Genomic DNA, 17,616 nt, shown 5'->3' on the forward strand with positions numbered 1-17,616 from the left:
CCCCAAAAACGTTAAACTTCCTTTAACAGACCAAGCTGTCCAGCAAAAGTGGAAGTTAGAGGGTTGAGACAAACCATTTACCACTGACAGGGGTGCTTTCGATGGTCTGCTTTTATTCGTTTATGGTAAACCTTTATCCCAAAAAGAAATAATCTGTCTGTTGTATACCTGGAGTTCAGGTTTACATTTTTAGTAAATCGGCTGCCCCATCCAACATTATCTTCTCCCCAGACTGACAAGGCTGCTGTCCAAGGGTGACTTTATTATTCCTCCATCTAGACTGTAGACACCCTAGGACAGGAAGTGTGTTAAAGGCCAGATCACCAGGTGAAAATAAAGGAGAAAAGAAAATGAATGCAGCCAACACATCACAGGATCTGTAGGTTGTAGCATATAAAAAAAAAAAAAAATTGATTTTGGATTTAAAATTGCTTTAGTTTTTTTAATTCCCCTTTGTTTAGTTCTATTACACTATATTGTCAAAAGTATTGGGACGCCTGCCTTTACACACACATGAACTTTAATGGCATCCCAGTCTTAGTCCGTAGGGTTCAATATTAAGTTAGCCCACCCTTTGCAGCTATAATAGCTTCAGCTCTTCCAGGAAGGTTGTCCACAAGGTTTAGGAGTGTGTCTATGGGAATGTTTGACCATTCCTCCAGAAGCGCATATGTGAGGTCAGGCACTCATTTTGGACGAGAAGGCCTGGCTCGCAGTCTCCACTCTAATTCATATTAAAGGTGTTCTAGCGGGTTGAGGTCAGGGCTCTGTGCAGGCCAGTCAAGTTTCTCCACAAACTCACTCATCCATGTCTTTATGGATCTTGCTTTGTGCACTGGTCCAAATCATTTGGTGGAGGGACGATTATGGTGGTGGGATGTATTTCAGGGGTTAGGCTTGGCCACTTAGTTCCAGTAAAGGGAACTCTTAAGGCGTCAACATACCAAGACATTTTGGACAATTTCATGCTTCCAACTTTGTGGGAACAGTTTAGGGTTGGCCCCTTCCTTTTCCAACATGTCTGCGCACCAGTGCACAAAGCAAGGTCCATAAAGACTTGGATGAGCGAGTTTGGGTGGAGGAACTTAACTGGTCTGCACAGAGTCCTGACCTCAACCCGATAGAACACCTTTGAGATGAATTAGAGTGGAGAATGAGAGCCAGACCTGCTCTCCAACATCAGTACCTGACCTCACAAATGCGCTTCTGGAAGAATGGTAAAACATTCCCATAGGCACACTCCTAAACCTTGTGGACAGCCTTCCCAGAAGATTTGAAGCTGTTATAGCTGTAAAAGGTGGGCCAACTCAATATTGAACCCTACGGACTAAGACTGGGATGCCATTAAAGTTCATATGTGTGTAACAATATAGTGTATATTAGTCTGTCGGTGTATAGAAGTTGGCGACGTGATATTTTCAGGGTTTTCTATTTCAGGCAATTTATAATTGCTCATGCTTTAACTTCCCCAGGTTCCGGAGCCTCACCACAGCATTTTTCAGAGACGCCATGGGTTTCCTGTTAATGTTTGACCTTACCAGTCAGCAGAGTTTTCTCAATGTCCGAAATTGGATGAGTAAGTATTCTACCTTTTTACAAAGTTCTATGCTGGCATTGTACCTACAGAAATCTGGGGTGAAGGCAATGGTACAGCAAATTATGTGTCCTTTTAAATAAAGAGCCTGTCTGAAGTAAAATTTGGGAGTTTACGTTCTAAAGTTTAATATTGCAGTGGCAAAGTCTCTCACTGGCCTACCTTTACACAGGCCATCCCCCCTTCAGTCTAATATGAATGTTGCTGACAGACTTATACACCTTACTAACCGATCTGTTTCTGCTTCCCCTCTCTGCCAATACATTCACTGGCTTCCCCTAACCCACCTTATAAAATTAAAAATACTAACTGCAATATACAAGGCCATCCACAACATCCCCCCAACTTCATGACAAAGCTCATCTGCAGATATCTCCCAAATTGTCCTCTCCGCTCATCCCATGACCTCCTGTTCTCTAGCTCCCTTGTAAGCACCTCCAATGCTCGCCTCTGGGACTACTCCAGAGCCTCTCCCATCCTCTGGAACTTCTTGCCCCAGTATGTTTGGTCAGCCCCTATCCTGTCCGCCTTTAGGCAATCCTTGAAAACTCACTTATTCAGGGAAGCCTACCCCACCTCCACCTAAGATCTGTCCCCGAGTCACCTCCATCAGATCATCCCCTGCAGCTATGACCTTTTGTATCCCCTCCCTTTGGATTGTAATCTCCATGAACAGGGCCCTCCTATTCCCTCTGTATTGAACTGTATTGCAATTGTACTATCCCCCCTCTACATTTTAAAGCGCTGTGTAAACTGTTGGCGCTATATAAATCCTGTATGATAATAATAATAAAGTGGACCTTTCAGTAAAAAGCTTACTACACATGAATGAATTAGCTATATGTTAGATTATCTTAGTGGTTCTGATCTCCTGCAGTCACTTTACAGCCATCTACTGTCTAGATGTACTCCACTGATAACTGGTTGGCTTTCCTGATGATGACCTCTGTGGGCCCAGCCTGTATAATGAGACTTGTAGTCTCCTTTGGAAGTCATGTGATAGAGTTCCATCACTGGAACCTGGATAGTGGGATCACCAGGTATTTTAGTGAAAACATTTAAATTATTTTTAAAATTACATTAAAGTAGATCTTGCTCTATTGAGTATGGCCTTCTCCTTTAAAAATCACTGTGTGATAACCATAGACCAGTGATCAGCAAAGTGTGGCCCGCGGGCCAGATGTGCCCTTATCTTGCCTTCATCTGTGCCTTGTGGCACTGTTCCTCCCGTTGATAAGATGCACTATTCCTTCCACTGACACCAACGATGGATCACTATTCCTTCCACTGATACCAACGATGGATCACTATTCCTTCAACTGATACCAACGATGGATCACTATTTCTTCCACTGATACCAACGATGGATCACTATTCCTTCCACTGATACCAACGATGGATCACTATTCCTTCCACTGATACCAACGATGGATCACTATTCTTTCCACTGATACCAACGATGGATCACTATTTCTTCCATTGATACCAACGATGGATCACTATTCCTTCCACTGATACCAACGATGGATCACTATTCCTTCCACTGATACCAACGATGGCTCACTATTCCTTCCACTGATACCAACGATGGCTCACTACTTCTTCCACTGATACCAACGATGGCTCACTACTCCTTCCACTGATACCAACAATGGGTCACTACTCCTTCCACTGATACCAACGATGGGTCACTACTCCTTTCACTGACACCAACGTTGGGTCACTACTCCTTTCACTGATACCAACGATGGGTCACTACTCCTTCCACTGATACCAACGGTGGGTCACTACTCCTTCCACTGATACCAACAATGGGTCACTACCCCTTCCACTGATACCAACGATGGGTCACTACTCCTTCCACTGATACCAACGATGGGTCACTACTCCTTCCACTGATAGCAACGATGGGTCACTACTCCTTCCACTGATAGCAACGATGGGTCACTACTCCTTCCACTGATAGCAACGATGGGTCACTACTCCTTCCACTGATAGCAACGATGGGTCACTACTCCTTCCACTGATAGCAACGATGGGTCACTACTCCTTCTACTTATAGCAATGATGGGTCACTACTCCTTCCACTGATAGCAACAATGGATTACTACTCCTTCCACTGATAGCAACGATGGGTCACTACTTCTTCCACTGATAGCAACGATGGGTCACTACTCCTTCCACTGATAGCAACGATGGGTCACTACTCCTTCCACTGATAGCAACGATGGGTCACTACTCCTTCCACTGATAACAACGATGGGTCACTACTCCTTCCACTGATAGCAACGATGGGTCACTACTGCTTCCACTGATAGCAACGATGGGTCACTACTGCTTCCACTGATAGCAACGATGGGTCACTACTCCTTTCACTGATAGCAACGATGGGTCACTACTCCTTCCACTGATAGCAACGATGGGTCACTACTCCTTCCACTGATAACAACGATGGGTCACTACTCCTTCCACTGATAGCAACGATGGGTCACTACTCCTTTCACTGATAGCAACGATGGGTCACTATTCCTTCCACTGATAGCAACGATGGGTCACTACTCCTTCCACTGATAGCAACGATGGGTTACTACTGCTTCCACTGATAGCAACGATGGGTCACTACTCCTTTCACTGATAGCAACGATGGGTCACTACTCCTTCCACTGATAGCAGCGATGGGTCACTACTCCTTCCACTGATAGCAACGATGTGTCACTACTCCTTCCACAGATAGCAACGATGGGTCACTACTCCTTCCACTGACACCAACAATAGGGCATTATTCCTCCTCCTACTGATCCCAGACGCTTTGTAATTTTTTTTTTTTTTACTCCCACCAATGTTGGGGCATTTTCTACTCATACTGGCCACACTCCTGCCCCCCTAAAGTCTGAAGGATAGTAAACTGGCCCTTTTTTTAGAAAGTTTGGAGACCCCTACTGCAGAAAGCAAAGATTAGGAAATGTATTTACTTTACAGCCAACTACAACACCGGAGAAGATGTCCCCACCCTTCCAGGGAGATCCTGGAAACATTGAGTGTCCTGGGATTGGGATCCTCATCATTTTCTTGGGTCTCCTGTGACATCATCCTGTTCTCCTTCTATTGACCTGAACATATGTTATATATGTAATTTATTATATACAGAATTGAAAGTAGACCTAAACCCAATCACTAGGGGCTCTTCACACATTCACACGATGTAGGGCAGTTATTTTGCAGCCCCATTTACTTGAATGGGTCGTGTTCAGTGGTACTGCCTGCTGAATGCAACATGGTGGTTAACTTTTGCTGTGGCATGGATACAGCCCTAAACAGCTGCATTATTTTGTTTACGTGGATAGTCAGGGGAGCAATAAAACCACTACTCAACTGCCTGCTTTTACTGAAGCCACCTGTGTGAATGAGCCCAGATATCTTATTCAAGCGTTAACAAATTTGTGGGATTTTTTTTTTTTTTTAGCTTTCACTGAAATAATGCCAGATGATCCTGCTTTAGAGGTCCTTGTTCCTTGTTAGAGTGACAACGCTCTGTCACTGTCTCTGAATTGTGCTCCTATGTTGCCACCCTGTCACACGGGCATGAGAAAACCCATACAGGCATCACTGTAAACTGGAAGTGGCTGCTATAGATCAGCAGCACTAAGATGCAACAAAGGATAACGAAGGTCAAAATAGTATTCTATTACGAAGAAACACGACCATTGTTTATAATACATTTTGCTTTGCAAATGAAATGTCAACCAGTTAGCATTTACATCAACATAATATCAAGTTGTCAAGCACATTTTGATCCTTTTTTTTTTTTCAGGTCAGCTGCAAGCAAATGCTTACTGTGAGAATCCAGATATTGTCTTAATCGGTAACAAAGCTGACCTGTCAGACCAACGAGAAGTCAATGAACGGCAAGCAAAAGAGCTTGCTGATAAATATGGGTGAGTCATTGGAATAAACCAGTTTTAGGCTGGATCGGGGCTGCTGTGAGGCCTTGTTCACACCTGAGCATTTTTCAGCTCGTAAAACGCTCATCTCTGAAGTCTCAAAACGCCCAACAAGCAAAATTCCATTCATTTCAATGGCCCCTGATCACATATGAGCATTTTGTCTCCTGAAGCAAAATGCCCGAAGCTCAAAAAAGTACATGAGCTTCTTTTTTTGGCAGATTACAAGCGTTTTTGTTAGATGTCAATGCCTGCCTCCAAACACCTGCAAAAAACGCCTGAAAAACACCCAAAAAAAGTCTGAAAGCGATACGCTCAGGTGTGAATGTAGCCCTAGAAATCACAGGTCCCGATGCAGCCTACCTGACAGGCCCTCCCCCAGACGGTGTGCTAGAACTAATACCCTTGCAGTGCAGACAGAGTGAGGGAGAAGAGGAGAAGCTGGAAGCACTGCAGGGGGAGACCGAAGAGATTTGGTGTCTGCAATAAGACAGTACAGCCAGACCTCCTGCTCAGCAGGTGCCTGGACCCCCCTTTTGAACTGATGGGGCCCGGGCCCAGGCCCAGTACAGGAGGGCTGGATGCACTGCCTTATCAGCGGCCCTGGGCAGGATACACACTATACAATTTTCTTTAGATTTTTTTCTTTAGATTTACCAAAAACATATAATATGAGGTCAAACCCAAACACTTTCCATTTGTATGTAATCAGGCAGGCCCTTGCAATACATAGTTTAAAGTCAAATCTAAAGGAAATTAAACAGCAAAAGTTGTATAGTGTGTATCCAGATTTAATGGGATAGTCCATTCTCAAAGGGGTGCAGCTGCTGTCCCTGGTGGATAGAAGAAACCAGTGAGCAGTTTCCATCCACATGTGAAATAATGGTTCTGGTTTGACTTATTCTCCTTAAAATGGGAGAAATACTATATTGCACATGTTCCATCCTCGTTTAATTCTGTTTGTTTTTTGCCGAATACAGTGATTTCCTTGGATTATCAGCTCCATCTAGTGGCCATTTTCCTAAATATAAAAAAAAAAAACACCACCAATACTGTACCTACTGAGTATATACAGTAACTGCAGGTCTGCAAAACAGGATCTATCTAAAGTCGGGTACACATGATTTTCAATATGAATAATCATTTTTTTTTTGTTTGCATGCTAGTCTCCTATCGAAAATGAGGAGGTTACTCAACTTACGAAAATTCTCGTACAAGGGAATACACCTTCGGAATTGATATAATGCGTTGTTCTTTTGTTTCCGAGCATGCGTAGTATTGCCCTTACGATTTTTTTTCAGACGAAAACTGAACTAGTTAACCGTTTGCTGACTGTATATATACGGCGACAAGGTGGCTCTGCTGCGCAGGATCACATACCTACATCCTGCATTTACAGGTCTGGGGTGCGCACCGCCTGCGGCCCTCTCCTGCTGTGATTAGACACAGCGGGAGCTGATCAGCAGGTACGGCGCACTCGATGTCCTCCGGCACCCGCTGATGCTTCGTTTCACAAGCATTTCACCATTCTGTCAATACAGAAGGCATGGATCCTGTGTCTCTGCTAAGCAGGGGTACTGCTCCATGCCTTCCACTAGTAAAAGCACCTCCCCCACAGAAGTAAAGCACTGGTCAGGCACACATTTAACCCTTTGATCGCCCCTGATGTTAACCCCTTCCCAGCCAGTGTCATTAGTAAAGTGACAGTCCCCAAAAAGTGTCAAAAGTGGCAGTTAGTGTTCGACTGCCCGCCGCAATATCGCAGTCCTGCTAGAAGTTGCTTATGGCTGCCATTACTAGTAAAATAAAAATATCCCAAAGTTTGTAGACGCTATAACTTTTGCACAAACCAATCAATATAGGCTTATTGGGATTTTTTTTTTTACCAAAAATATGTAGCAGAATACAAATTGGCCTAAATTGATGAAGAAATTAGATTTTTTAAATTTTTTTTATTGGATGTTTTATAGCAGAAAGTAAAAAATTGTATTTTTCAAAACTGTAGGTCGTTTTTTTGTTTATAGCACAAAAAAATAAAAACCGCAGAGAAGATCAAATACCACCAAAAAAAATCTCAATTTGTGGGAAAAAGGACATATATTTTGCTTAGGTACAGCGTCGCACGACCCCGCAATTGTCAAAGTAATGCAGTGCCTTATCCCAAAAATAGGTCTGGTCATGACGGGGGTAAATCTTCCGGAGGGTTAGAGGTTATTCAAAAATTGGACGTTGTGTTCACCTATGACAAACATTTTCTAGCCTGCACCTTCAGGTTTTGTCTGAAAAGTCCTAACCAGCTGTCGAAAGCACTATCCGAACAATCCGATGATCGGCCGATTGTACCTTATACAACATTTTTCTTCTGATATTCTTATCGTGTGTACAGGCCTTTAGAATGATTCTCAGTTTCTAATGGCATGGAGCACCCATTATGTTCCTGGTAACCAGATCACACGTTTTAGCAAATCTTTCATTGATAATGACTGGAGGAAGGGCTCTTTGGGACTCGCTCATTGGAAAGTGGTACTAATGTCTAAATGTTTTTTCCTTAATTCATTTTTAACGCTGATTTCCAACAGTATATTTACTGTTGGCAGGCGGTTCCCCCTGGCTCAGCAACATATCCGTACATCATGCTGAACTTCTGCATTTACAGACTTGCCTTCCCCTCTGTGATTGGACACCGCACGAGTTCATCAGCAGACTCACAGCCAATGATTTTGGCTGTGAATCTGCTGATTGCTGTGGCCAATCACAGCACAGATCTTTGTGTGTTAGTAAACACACAAGCCAGATCTGTCTGGTTCTTCTCTCTGGTTTCACTTACCATTCAGAGCTGCAACGGCGGCTGGTGGCGGCTTAACCAGTGGCGGCTGGTGCTCCATGGGCCGGACCACACCATACACATCCCCCCCACCCCAGGTCACCGGCTCACTCACCCTGGACATGTGAAGGGCAGGCAGGCAGCAGCGGTGGCGGCTTCCCTCTCAGTCTCCTGCCTTTCCTCCCTCCTCCCTCCTCCTTGGCCACTGGCATGGCTTCTTCTTTCGGTCAATCTGGAACCAGGTCTAGGGACCCGCTTCCTGATTGGCCAAGAGGAGGATCCGTGTGACAATAGCTAATATTCATTCCCTATTGTCACACAACTGGGTGGGCTCAGGACGCAGTGCTCTGTGCCCCGAGCCCACCCTTTTTTGAAGCCTATTAAAGCCTCTGGCTCTAATCACGTGCTTAAAAAAAAAAAACCCATTGGAATCCATGCGTCTGGTGCCCTGCATGTAGACCTGTCACCCAGCCAGCGTCATTAGTATAGTGGCAGTATGCTGTAATATTACTGATCACTGTATTAGTGTCCTTCCCAGCCAGTGTCAGCGCCAGTCCCTGATTGGCCGCCACACTATCACAGTCACACTATAAATGTGATAGGCAGTCAAAATCAGAGCTGCGTTAAACGCTGTGTACATTCCAGTATATATACCATAGTTTGTAGAGGCTATAACTTTCACATTGACCAATTATATACACTACTTATGATTTTTTTTTTTTGTTTAACCACAGACCCGTAACCGCATACATTTTGGCGTAATTTTATGAAGAAATTTGTTTTAATTGGATGTTTTTTTTTTTTTACTGCTTTCCGACCACCCGTCGTAGATAGGGAGCAGTCCTGGGGGTGCACGAGCCTGCCCCCACTAGACAGCGGGGATGCCGATCCACGGGACCGGCAGCCGTGATCGCCGCCGGGCACCCACGATCGCTCCCCGCTGAGAGAGGACGGTCTGCAGTTGTAAACTCTCTGAAATGATCTCAGATTTCTCTCTGAAATGATCACAGAGCACCTGTGATCCTCCTATATAGGTCTCTATGTTGATTTCACAAGTCCCTCCCCCTTACAGTTAGAAAACACCCCTAAGCTCACACTTAACCCTTTGATCACCCCTGGGTTAACCCCTTCCCTGCCAGTGTCATTTTTACAGTAACAGTGCATATTTCTAGCACTGATTACTGTAGTAATGTCACTGGTCCCCCCAAAAGTGTCAAAAATATCAGTTAGGGGTCCGATCTGCCTTCCACAATGTCGCAGTCCCACTAAAAATCGCAGATCGCCGCCATTACTAGTAAAAAATTAACAAAAATGACATAAATCTTTCCCCTAGTTTGTAGACGAGATAACTTTTGTGCAAACCATTCGAAATACGCTTAACTGCCACAGAAAAACAAATTAAATATACAGTACTTATCAGTCCTTGTATGATAAAGGCATAAGGAGCCAACCAAGTGAAAAGAGCCTTGGGTGGGTCATATAAGGCTTGATCAGTTTCAATGTTATCATGCTAGCTGCATTAGAGGCTAGCTAATCTTTCAGTCTGGGCATCATAAATGGGAACAGGGAGGAAACACCGTCCTGACATGTGCAAATTGCCCCCCTGGGCTGCTCTGATGCCCTGTAAAAAGGCTGCATGGTTTCTGCCACAGACATACCTAAAGGATTCCTGGTAAAAATAAAGTAAAAAGTCCTTGCCGCTGACCTACTGAGTGCGGGTTAAAGAAAAGGACAGAGCACAGTCCCTGCATGGATGGTGTAAACTGTCTGAGCAGAGGCCGGTTCCATGCCCCACTGGAGCCCCAACCGAGCTGTCCCAGCTCCCCCCCAACCACGCCCTGCAGGAACCCGGTTTCGGCCTGTGAGTAGAGAGTACCTGGAGCAGAGCTTCAGCCTGGAATCGGGGTCAGGAGGAGGCCGGGAGGGAGAAGAGTGGGAGGGGGGCTGAGGTGCTGCACCATGGGCCTCTGGTTTTTACTTGCCCCCTGGGCCAAACATTGCCAGTCAGCCCCGGCCGGCATCTAGCGAGAGCAATACAATGACATCATGCACAGCATAACAATGTCACCATGTGCCAAGAATCTTCCGGTCCTGTTATATATGACAGAGGAAGATGTGATATATTATTAGGAGGCTCCATCGCACTCCTCCATTCCCTTGAGGGACCATACAAAACACGCCGCCGTTTATATGATCCTATTTAGATTCCAATCCAGATGGATGAACCATTGTACTTGTACTAATTTATAGTGGAGAAGGACTCAATACCAGTTTTTTTTTTACCCTTAGTGTAGTTAATTTTTTTGTACTGGAATAACTTTACTAATCTTGTCAAAGTATAAGGCCTAACACATGATTTATAGTAGTACTGCTACTTAAAGTGGTTGTAAACCTGTACATATACCCAGTGTAGTGACTGGCCTTGGGTGATACACAGAGATGAAACAGATCCTCCTATATAAGTTGTACCTGTTTATCTGCCGCTCTCTCTCTCCTGTTAATCCATTCAAAATGTACATTTTACATAGCATTTCTCAGCTTTCAGTGACAAGGGGGGCTGGATGTGATGTCACACACTGCACAGCATAGAGCAGTGATGGTGAACCTTGGCACCCAGATGTTTTGGAACTATATTTGCCATGAGGCTCATGCACTCTGTGATTTAGTTGAGCATCATGGGAAATGTAGTTCCAAAACATCTGGGATGCTAAGGTTGGCTATCACTGGCATAGAGTGTAATCTGAGACCTGAGTGGAGGGAATGGAAACACCCCCTCTACACACTTTGATAGGGGAACCTGCACAGGTGTGACTGCAGCCCCCCTTCCCTCCCTGTCACCTGTGATTGCTTGAAGTTGGCATCACCTGTCATCAGAAGTGACAGCAAAGTTGCTACCCCCCCCCCCCCCCCCCCAAACAGAACTTTTTAAAACTTTTTTTCTCTAGCGCTCATTGACAGACGTAGTCCTCGGTGATACACCACCTTCGGGTTATGTTGCCTCCACAGGAGCAGGACTAGACAGGAAATTAAAAAGCTCTGGCCACACCCTAGGGGCAGTCCCAGAGGGTATATCCTCTCTCTCTCTGCCTCAGCAAATCAGTTATTTTCTGTCTAGTTAGGAGTAAGGACCTAGATACCTTGCTGGGATCTTAGGTCCTGGCAAGAATTTTTTTCTTAAAGGATTTTTTAGACAGCTTTTTTTCTCCAGTGTTCCTGTGAGATCTTCAAGCAAGAAAGCTGAACTGGGCGACGGGCTGGATGTTGAGATCCGGTGGTCACCCCAGTTCAGCCTACGAGCGCGTGCAGGCCATAGCTCCGCGCTGGGTCGGCCGCGACAAAGTCCCATTAAAGGACTGAACCCGCGAGTTAAACGTCTCGCTGAAACGCCAAAGACCATGAGTCACGGCGTCCGTATCGGTCGACAGCCCTCCCGCCCCGGTGGAGAGGGGTACTGTCAGGAGTTGGTGCCCGCCTGGTTCCGGTATGGTGAGTAGTATGTTCCCCCTTTTTCCCTGACGGGTTTTGTGGTGAACGCGGGCCCCTCTCTGTATGGTAAGAAAGAGTCCCTTTCTATCCTATAAATGACACAGATCCTCCTACTTTGAGTGTGATTTTATGTGTGCAAAAAGCCAGGAGGCTTGGTCTGGGAGCTAACAATCTAATTGTATACATGTTTAAAAGATGTAATCTGTGGCATTCTGGGAATCTTATGGGTTAAGTATAAGCTACCTACCAGTCAGAAGCCACGGACATGTAGACTGCCTTCCAAATCAGATCTCCAGCTATTAGCAGGCCTCCCGAACGGCCATGCGGTCCGCCAGGGCCGGTACTGCCAACCACGCCATATCCCCATGCAGAGAGAGTGTTGTGTGCCCTACAGCACACCGCTATTCAGTACAGGCCGCCGCCATTTTTTTTGCTGGATCGCACGAGCCGCCATTTTGGCGTAGCCTCGTGTCTCCAGCATGGGGGCGGCCATGTTTGAGGTGATCCAAACACCTCGTGGAGCTTGGGGGAGGCGCCGGAAGGCGTGCAGAGGGGCGGAGCCGCCTCCTTTCTTCCTGGGCAGCCAGCCAAAAGACTTCCTGTTTGTCAAGACAGCGCTGTAACCTGTTGCAGTTAAACTCTGAGCATCAAGTGGTGAGCCTGGGGGTCTATCTCTCTCTCTCTCTATCGATAGGGATCCCTAGCAGGTAACACTAAGGGGCTTTTTGTGGCGCTGGGGGTCAAAAAAAAAAAAAAAAAAAAAAGGTTTTTTCTTACTTTTGAATTATATTATCCAGGAAGTGACTGGAATTATCATGGACCCGGCCACACATATTCCCCCACCTGTTTCCCTCGAGGGGGCCACGGGACCCGCCGGTGCACAGAGTATAGAGTCATTTACAGCAATTTTGGAGTCTATGGTGGCTCGGGTGGAGGCGGCCTGTCAGGGACGGGGGTCAAGGAAGCGACCCCCGCCTACCCCTATACCATCTGACACCTCTGACTCAGATTCAGAGATGGTCACGGCAGTTGCAGGTTCCTCTGCAAGGGCTGTTATCCCAGGTAAAGCCCCCTCAGACAGTGAGGAGGACGCTTCTTCTCCTGCTATAATTCAGGAAGAAGCATTGGTGGACGCACTAGTTGTGGCAGTGCAGGAAACCTTTAAAACTTGAGGCTTTACCGGCAGAGGCAACTGAAACAGAGATGCCTTTTGGTACTAATAAGCCCATCAAGACGGCAAAGGCTTTTCCTGTACCTAAATGTTTTGGTAATCAGAATAAAGGAGAATGGGAGCATTCTAAACGTACCTTTACTATTTCCAAGCGTATTGCTAGACGCTATCCGTTTGAGGAATCCATCATTAAGAAATGGACGGTACCACCAGTCGTGGATCCGCCTATTTCCAGGCTGAATAAAGCCACGGTTATTCCAGTGGAGGACACTTCGTCCTTTAAGGATCCGGTGGATCGAAAGATAGAAGCAGAGTCCTGCACCATCTTCTCTCTGATAGGGTCAGCATTTAGACCAGTAATTGTTATTGGTCTAGTTTCCCAGACACTTACGGAATGGGCGAAAATGGTACGCCAAGATCTTAGGGGAAAAGATATTCCCCAGGAGACATCTGATTTGATGGAACAGATTATACAAGGGCTACAGTTTATCTGTGACGCAGCCTTGGACACTACTCCCTTATTAGGGCATGCATCTAAATTAGCGGTGATCCTCAGACGTGTGCTGTGGTTAAAATGCTGGTCAGCTGACCTAGGTTCCAAAAAGACCTTGACCAATCTCCCTTTTCAGGGGAATCGTCTATTTGGGGCCAACCTAGATGAAATCATTAAGGATGCCACTGGGGGCAAGAGCACTTTTTTGCCACAGGCTGCTAAAGCTAAGGGACCTCGCAACAAGCGAGGACCTTTCTTTACCGCCCATAAAGGGCGCCCGGCTGGTACTAGCGGGAAAGGCAAGACTCCTCCAGGAGGGTTCAAGAAGGGCTGGTCGGACAAGCAAAGGACCAACCCAGCCAAACCCGAAGCAAAGGAGTACACAGCCTGAAGGTGCGCCCCCACCCGGTTTCAGGGTGGGGGGACGTTTTCACCGGTATTCAGGACATTAGATCGAGCATCAACCACTACTACCGGTGCGATTCTTCCCTTCCAACATTTAAGTACTACAGGAAGCGGTAGTTACCGTTCCCTGAATAGATCTTTTCCTTTACCTTTTCCTAAGATTAGTCCCGATACCTCACAGGAATCGGATCTGGTTGACCAGATAGGCCAAGTAGCCTCTAGTCGGGTGACTTCGGTCCCTGAGGTTCAACCAGAAAAGATCACCTTTCCTGATAACTATCAGGTATCTGATAAATGTGTGGGAACAGAAAACGACCAGACTTTCTCGGATGGTCGGGGCCAGATAGCTCTAGGGACGCCTGGTTCAGATCCAATCAGCGCCAGTGGTCCTAGAAATTCTAGGCTGGCCTCCTCAAGCCGGCCTGGCCGACTTGGACATGTTAGTCGCAGACGTTCCGTGGGAACTTCGTCTCAGGGAGTGTCTGTGGTCTCAAGGACCAATTTACCATCGTGCTTTACAGTCGCTGGGTTTAATGGCCTGGCCATTGAGACCCAAGTACTGAAGGACAGAGGTTTGTCTACTTCAGTCATTCCTACCCTTATTAAAGCAAGGAAAGCGACTTCCAGCAAAGTCTATTATCACACATGGAAGACTTATATTGCGTGGTGCGAATCTTTAGGATTTCCTCCACGTACCTATTCGGTGTCTCGAATATTGGCCTTTTTGCAACAAGGGGTTGAGCAGAAGCTAGCCTTGAGCACCATCAAGGGTCAAGTTTCAGCATTAGCAATCTTCTTTCAGAAGCCTTTAGCTACCAAATCCTTGGTGCGGAATTTCATCCAGGGGGTGCGGCACCTGCCTCCTCCAGTCCGCGCGCCCTTACCGCCCTGGGATCTTAATTTGGTTTTGTCGGTTCTACAGAAACCTCCCTTTGAAAACATCAGGGAGATTCCCTTGCTTACTTTATCCCAGAAGGTGGCCTTCTTGGTGGCTATTACTTCTGCTCGCAGGGTGTCAGAACTGGCTGCATTATCATGCCAGTCCCCATACCTAGTGATTCATAGGGATAAGGTAGTACTTCATCCTAAGCCATCTTTTCTTCCTAAGGTGGTTTCAGATTTTCATCTGAATGAAGATATTGTACTACCTTCCTTGTGTCCTCAGCCCAAGCATCATCGGGAACATGCGTTGCATTCCTTAGATGTGGTTCGGGCAATCAGGGTATACCTGAAAGCTACGGAATCTTTCCGTAAGACGGATTCACTTTTTGTGATCACGGATGGCCCCAGAAAGGGTTTGCCTGCATCTGCCGCGACCATTGCCAAATGGATTAGACAAACGGTGGTACAGGCTTATTCTATTAAGGGTCAGAGTCCTCCGTTCCCTGTTAGGGCGCACTCCACTCGAGCGCTCAGTACTTCCTGGGCCTTTCGCCATCAGGCGTCAGTGGTCCAGGTATGTAAGGCGGCCACTTGGTCGTCGGTACATACCTTTACAAAATTCTATAAAATTGATGTGACGGCATCGGCGGAAGCCTCATTTGGCCGCAAGGTTTTGCAGGCCGCAATTTGAGGAGACCGGTGGTCTACCTCGAGGGTTTTTTTCTGTTTGAAAAAAAAAAAAAAAAAAAAAAAAAATTTTTTCTCTTTTTTGTTGAGTCTCATCATTAAGGATGAGCATTGTAAACTTCTAGTTGGCACCGGTTGGGCCTTCTAGATTGGGATTTGATTTAATTTTCCCACCCCTCAGTTGTGATACTGCTCTGGGACGTCCCGAAGGTGGTGTATCACCGAGGACTACGTCTGTCAATGAGCGCTAGAGAAAAATGGATTTTTGTAAAATCTTACCGTAAAATCCTTTTCTCTTAGCTCATTGACAGACGTAGTCCCCGCCCCTCTGTTTTTTGAGTTGGGTTAAAATCTCTAAGGACTGCTTTTTCACATAACTGATTTGCTGAGGCAGAGAGAGAGAGGATATACCCTCTGGGACTGCCCCTAGGGTGTGGCCAGAGCTTTTTAATTTCCTGTCTAGTCCTGCTCCTGTGGAGGCAACATAACCCGAAGGTGGTGTATCACCGAGGACTACGTCTGTCAATGAGCTAAGTGAAAAGGATTTTACGGTAAGATTTTACAAAAATCCATTTTTTTTTGGTTTGGTACATTACCCATGACAATGCCAGGCCTCCATACCATTTATTTGACAATCCCTTACCTAGGAAATGGCCACTACTGAGTCCTATGATTCATCTCCCATTATTTTAGATGGGATTTGGAACTTCAATACAGTTTGTCAAACCCAGGAACATTCAGCTCCTCACTAGAGCCAGGTTATAGCAGTGTTGTTATAAATTGCAGCAACTGCTATGGGGACCTTTTAGCTTTGACCATAAGCTCCATCGATAAAAAAAAATTTTTTATCGAGTAGCAGCCAGGACAATGCATGAAGTATGCGTGTGTTCTTTGCGTGGGATTCCTCCGGGCACTCTGGTCTCCTCCCTCACCCCAAGGACATGCTGGTAGGTTAATTGGCTCTAGTATATGTATGCATGTGAGATATGCACCTTAGATTGTAAGCTCGCTGGGGCCAGGGACTGGTATATATGTATGTGTACTTGTCGGCGCTACATAAATCCCTATAATTCATATTTAAGTTCTCGTGAAGTAAGCCTGCATAGTCTTGTTTCCCATGTAAATTGTTTTAATAGTCTGTTTTATTTATTTTTTCCTCCATAACAGCATTCCATATTTTGAAACGAGCGCTGCGACTGGACAGAACGTGGAGAAGTCCGTAGAAACCCTGCTGGACTTGATCATGAAACGGATGGAGCAATGCGTAGATAAGACCCAAGTCCCAGATGCGGTGAACGGAGGAAACTCTGGAAAATTAGACGAAACAAAAGCAGAGAGAAAGTGTGCCTGTTAAATATACCTAGAAAAGAATCTGTACAGACTGATTATCCGATACAACTCTTGTGGAATGGCTGACACACCACCACAGTGCCCCCTCGTGGTCAGTCTCTACACTGCAGCCATTCGTAGCTTCATATCCAGCTCCTCCAGGAGCCTTCTTCCCCATTGTTATGGTAGACGCCAACATCTCTTGTGAAGAAAGTGTTAATCTTATATATTTATATGCAGCATAAATGAGAGACAAAAAATATGTTTCTTACAGAAATAAGGGGTGACTGTGGTATAAAAAGGGGATTTTTTTTTTTTTTTTTTGGTTCAGAATCATCTGTCATAGATTTTAGGCTGGATCAGGTAATGGAGTTACTAAAAATTGCATTGTAAGCACGCCAACAAATTGTGCAACACGGGCTTTCGACCTTGTACTGTTTACATTTCTTTCCATTTCAGGATCTCCCGTTCTTTATATCTGAACGATACGGCATTTATGTGTCTCCTAAATGTTTGTGAATGAATCTGAAGTATTTTAGTAATGTGTTTTTTGCTTGGTGCCTATGTTTTTTTGTTTTTTTTTTGCTACTACCATTTTATGTTCTGATCAGAAAAGGCTGGGTTTTAAATGTTGGTCAGAGAAGGGTTTACAGTGGTTCCGTATTAAGACTGGCAAGAATTGTTATATTAAAATGGCTCCCGCTTGAGCTTTTGGAGCCTGTAAACCAAGCAACAAAATATTTTTTTTATAGACAATAGGCAATATTGTTTGTAATATTCTTTTACCAAATGACAAGCTATGAA

The 17,616-nt window shown here is 45.4% G+C and overlaps 1 protein-coding gene across 2 annotated transcripts in view; it reads left to right on the forward strand.

Moving 5' to 3' along the window:
* Positions 1-17,354, forward strand: part of RAB27B (RAB27B, member RAS oncogene family) — a 359,570-nt gene extending 342,216 nt beyond the window's left edge. For both annotated transcript variants that reach the window (XM_082244122.1, XM_082244123.1), the window contains 3 exons: positions 1,473-1,576; positions 5,406-5,529; positions 16,651-17,354. In XM_082244122.1, the coding sequence (XP_082100248.1) occupies positions 1,473-1,576; positions 5,406-5,529; positions 16,651-16,837 (415 nt within the window). In that variant the 3' untranslated portion in view covers positions 16,838-17,354. The remainder of the gene's footprint in view (positions 1-1,472; positions 1,577-5,405; positions 5,530-16,650) is intronic.
* Positions 17,355-17,616: the final 262 nt, after the last annotated feature.

This window comes from Pelophylax lessonae (assembly GCF_965119305.1).
Source record: "Pelophylax lessonae genome assembly, chromosome: 1".
NCBI classification, from domain to species: domain Eukaryota; kingdom Metazoa; phylum Chordata; class Amphibia; order Anura; family Ranidae; genus Pelophylax; species Pelophylax lessonae.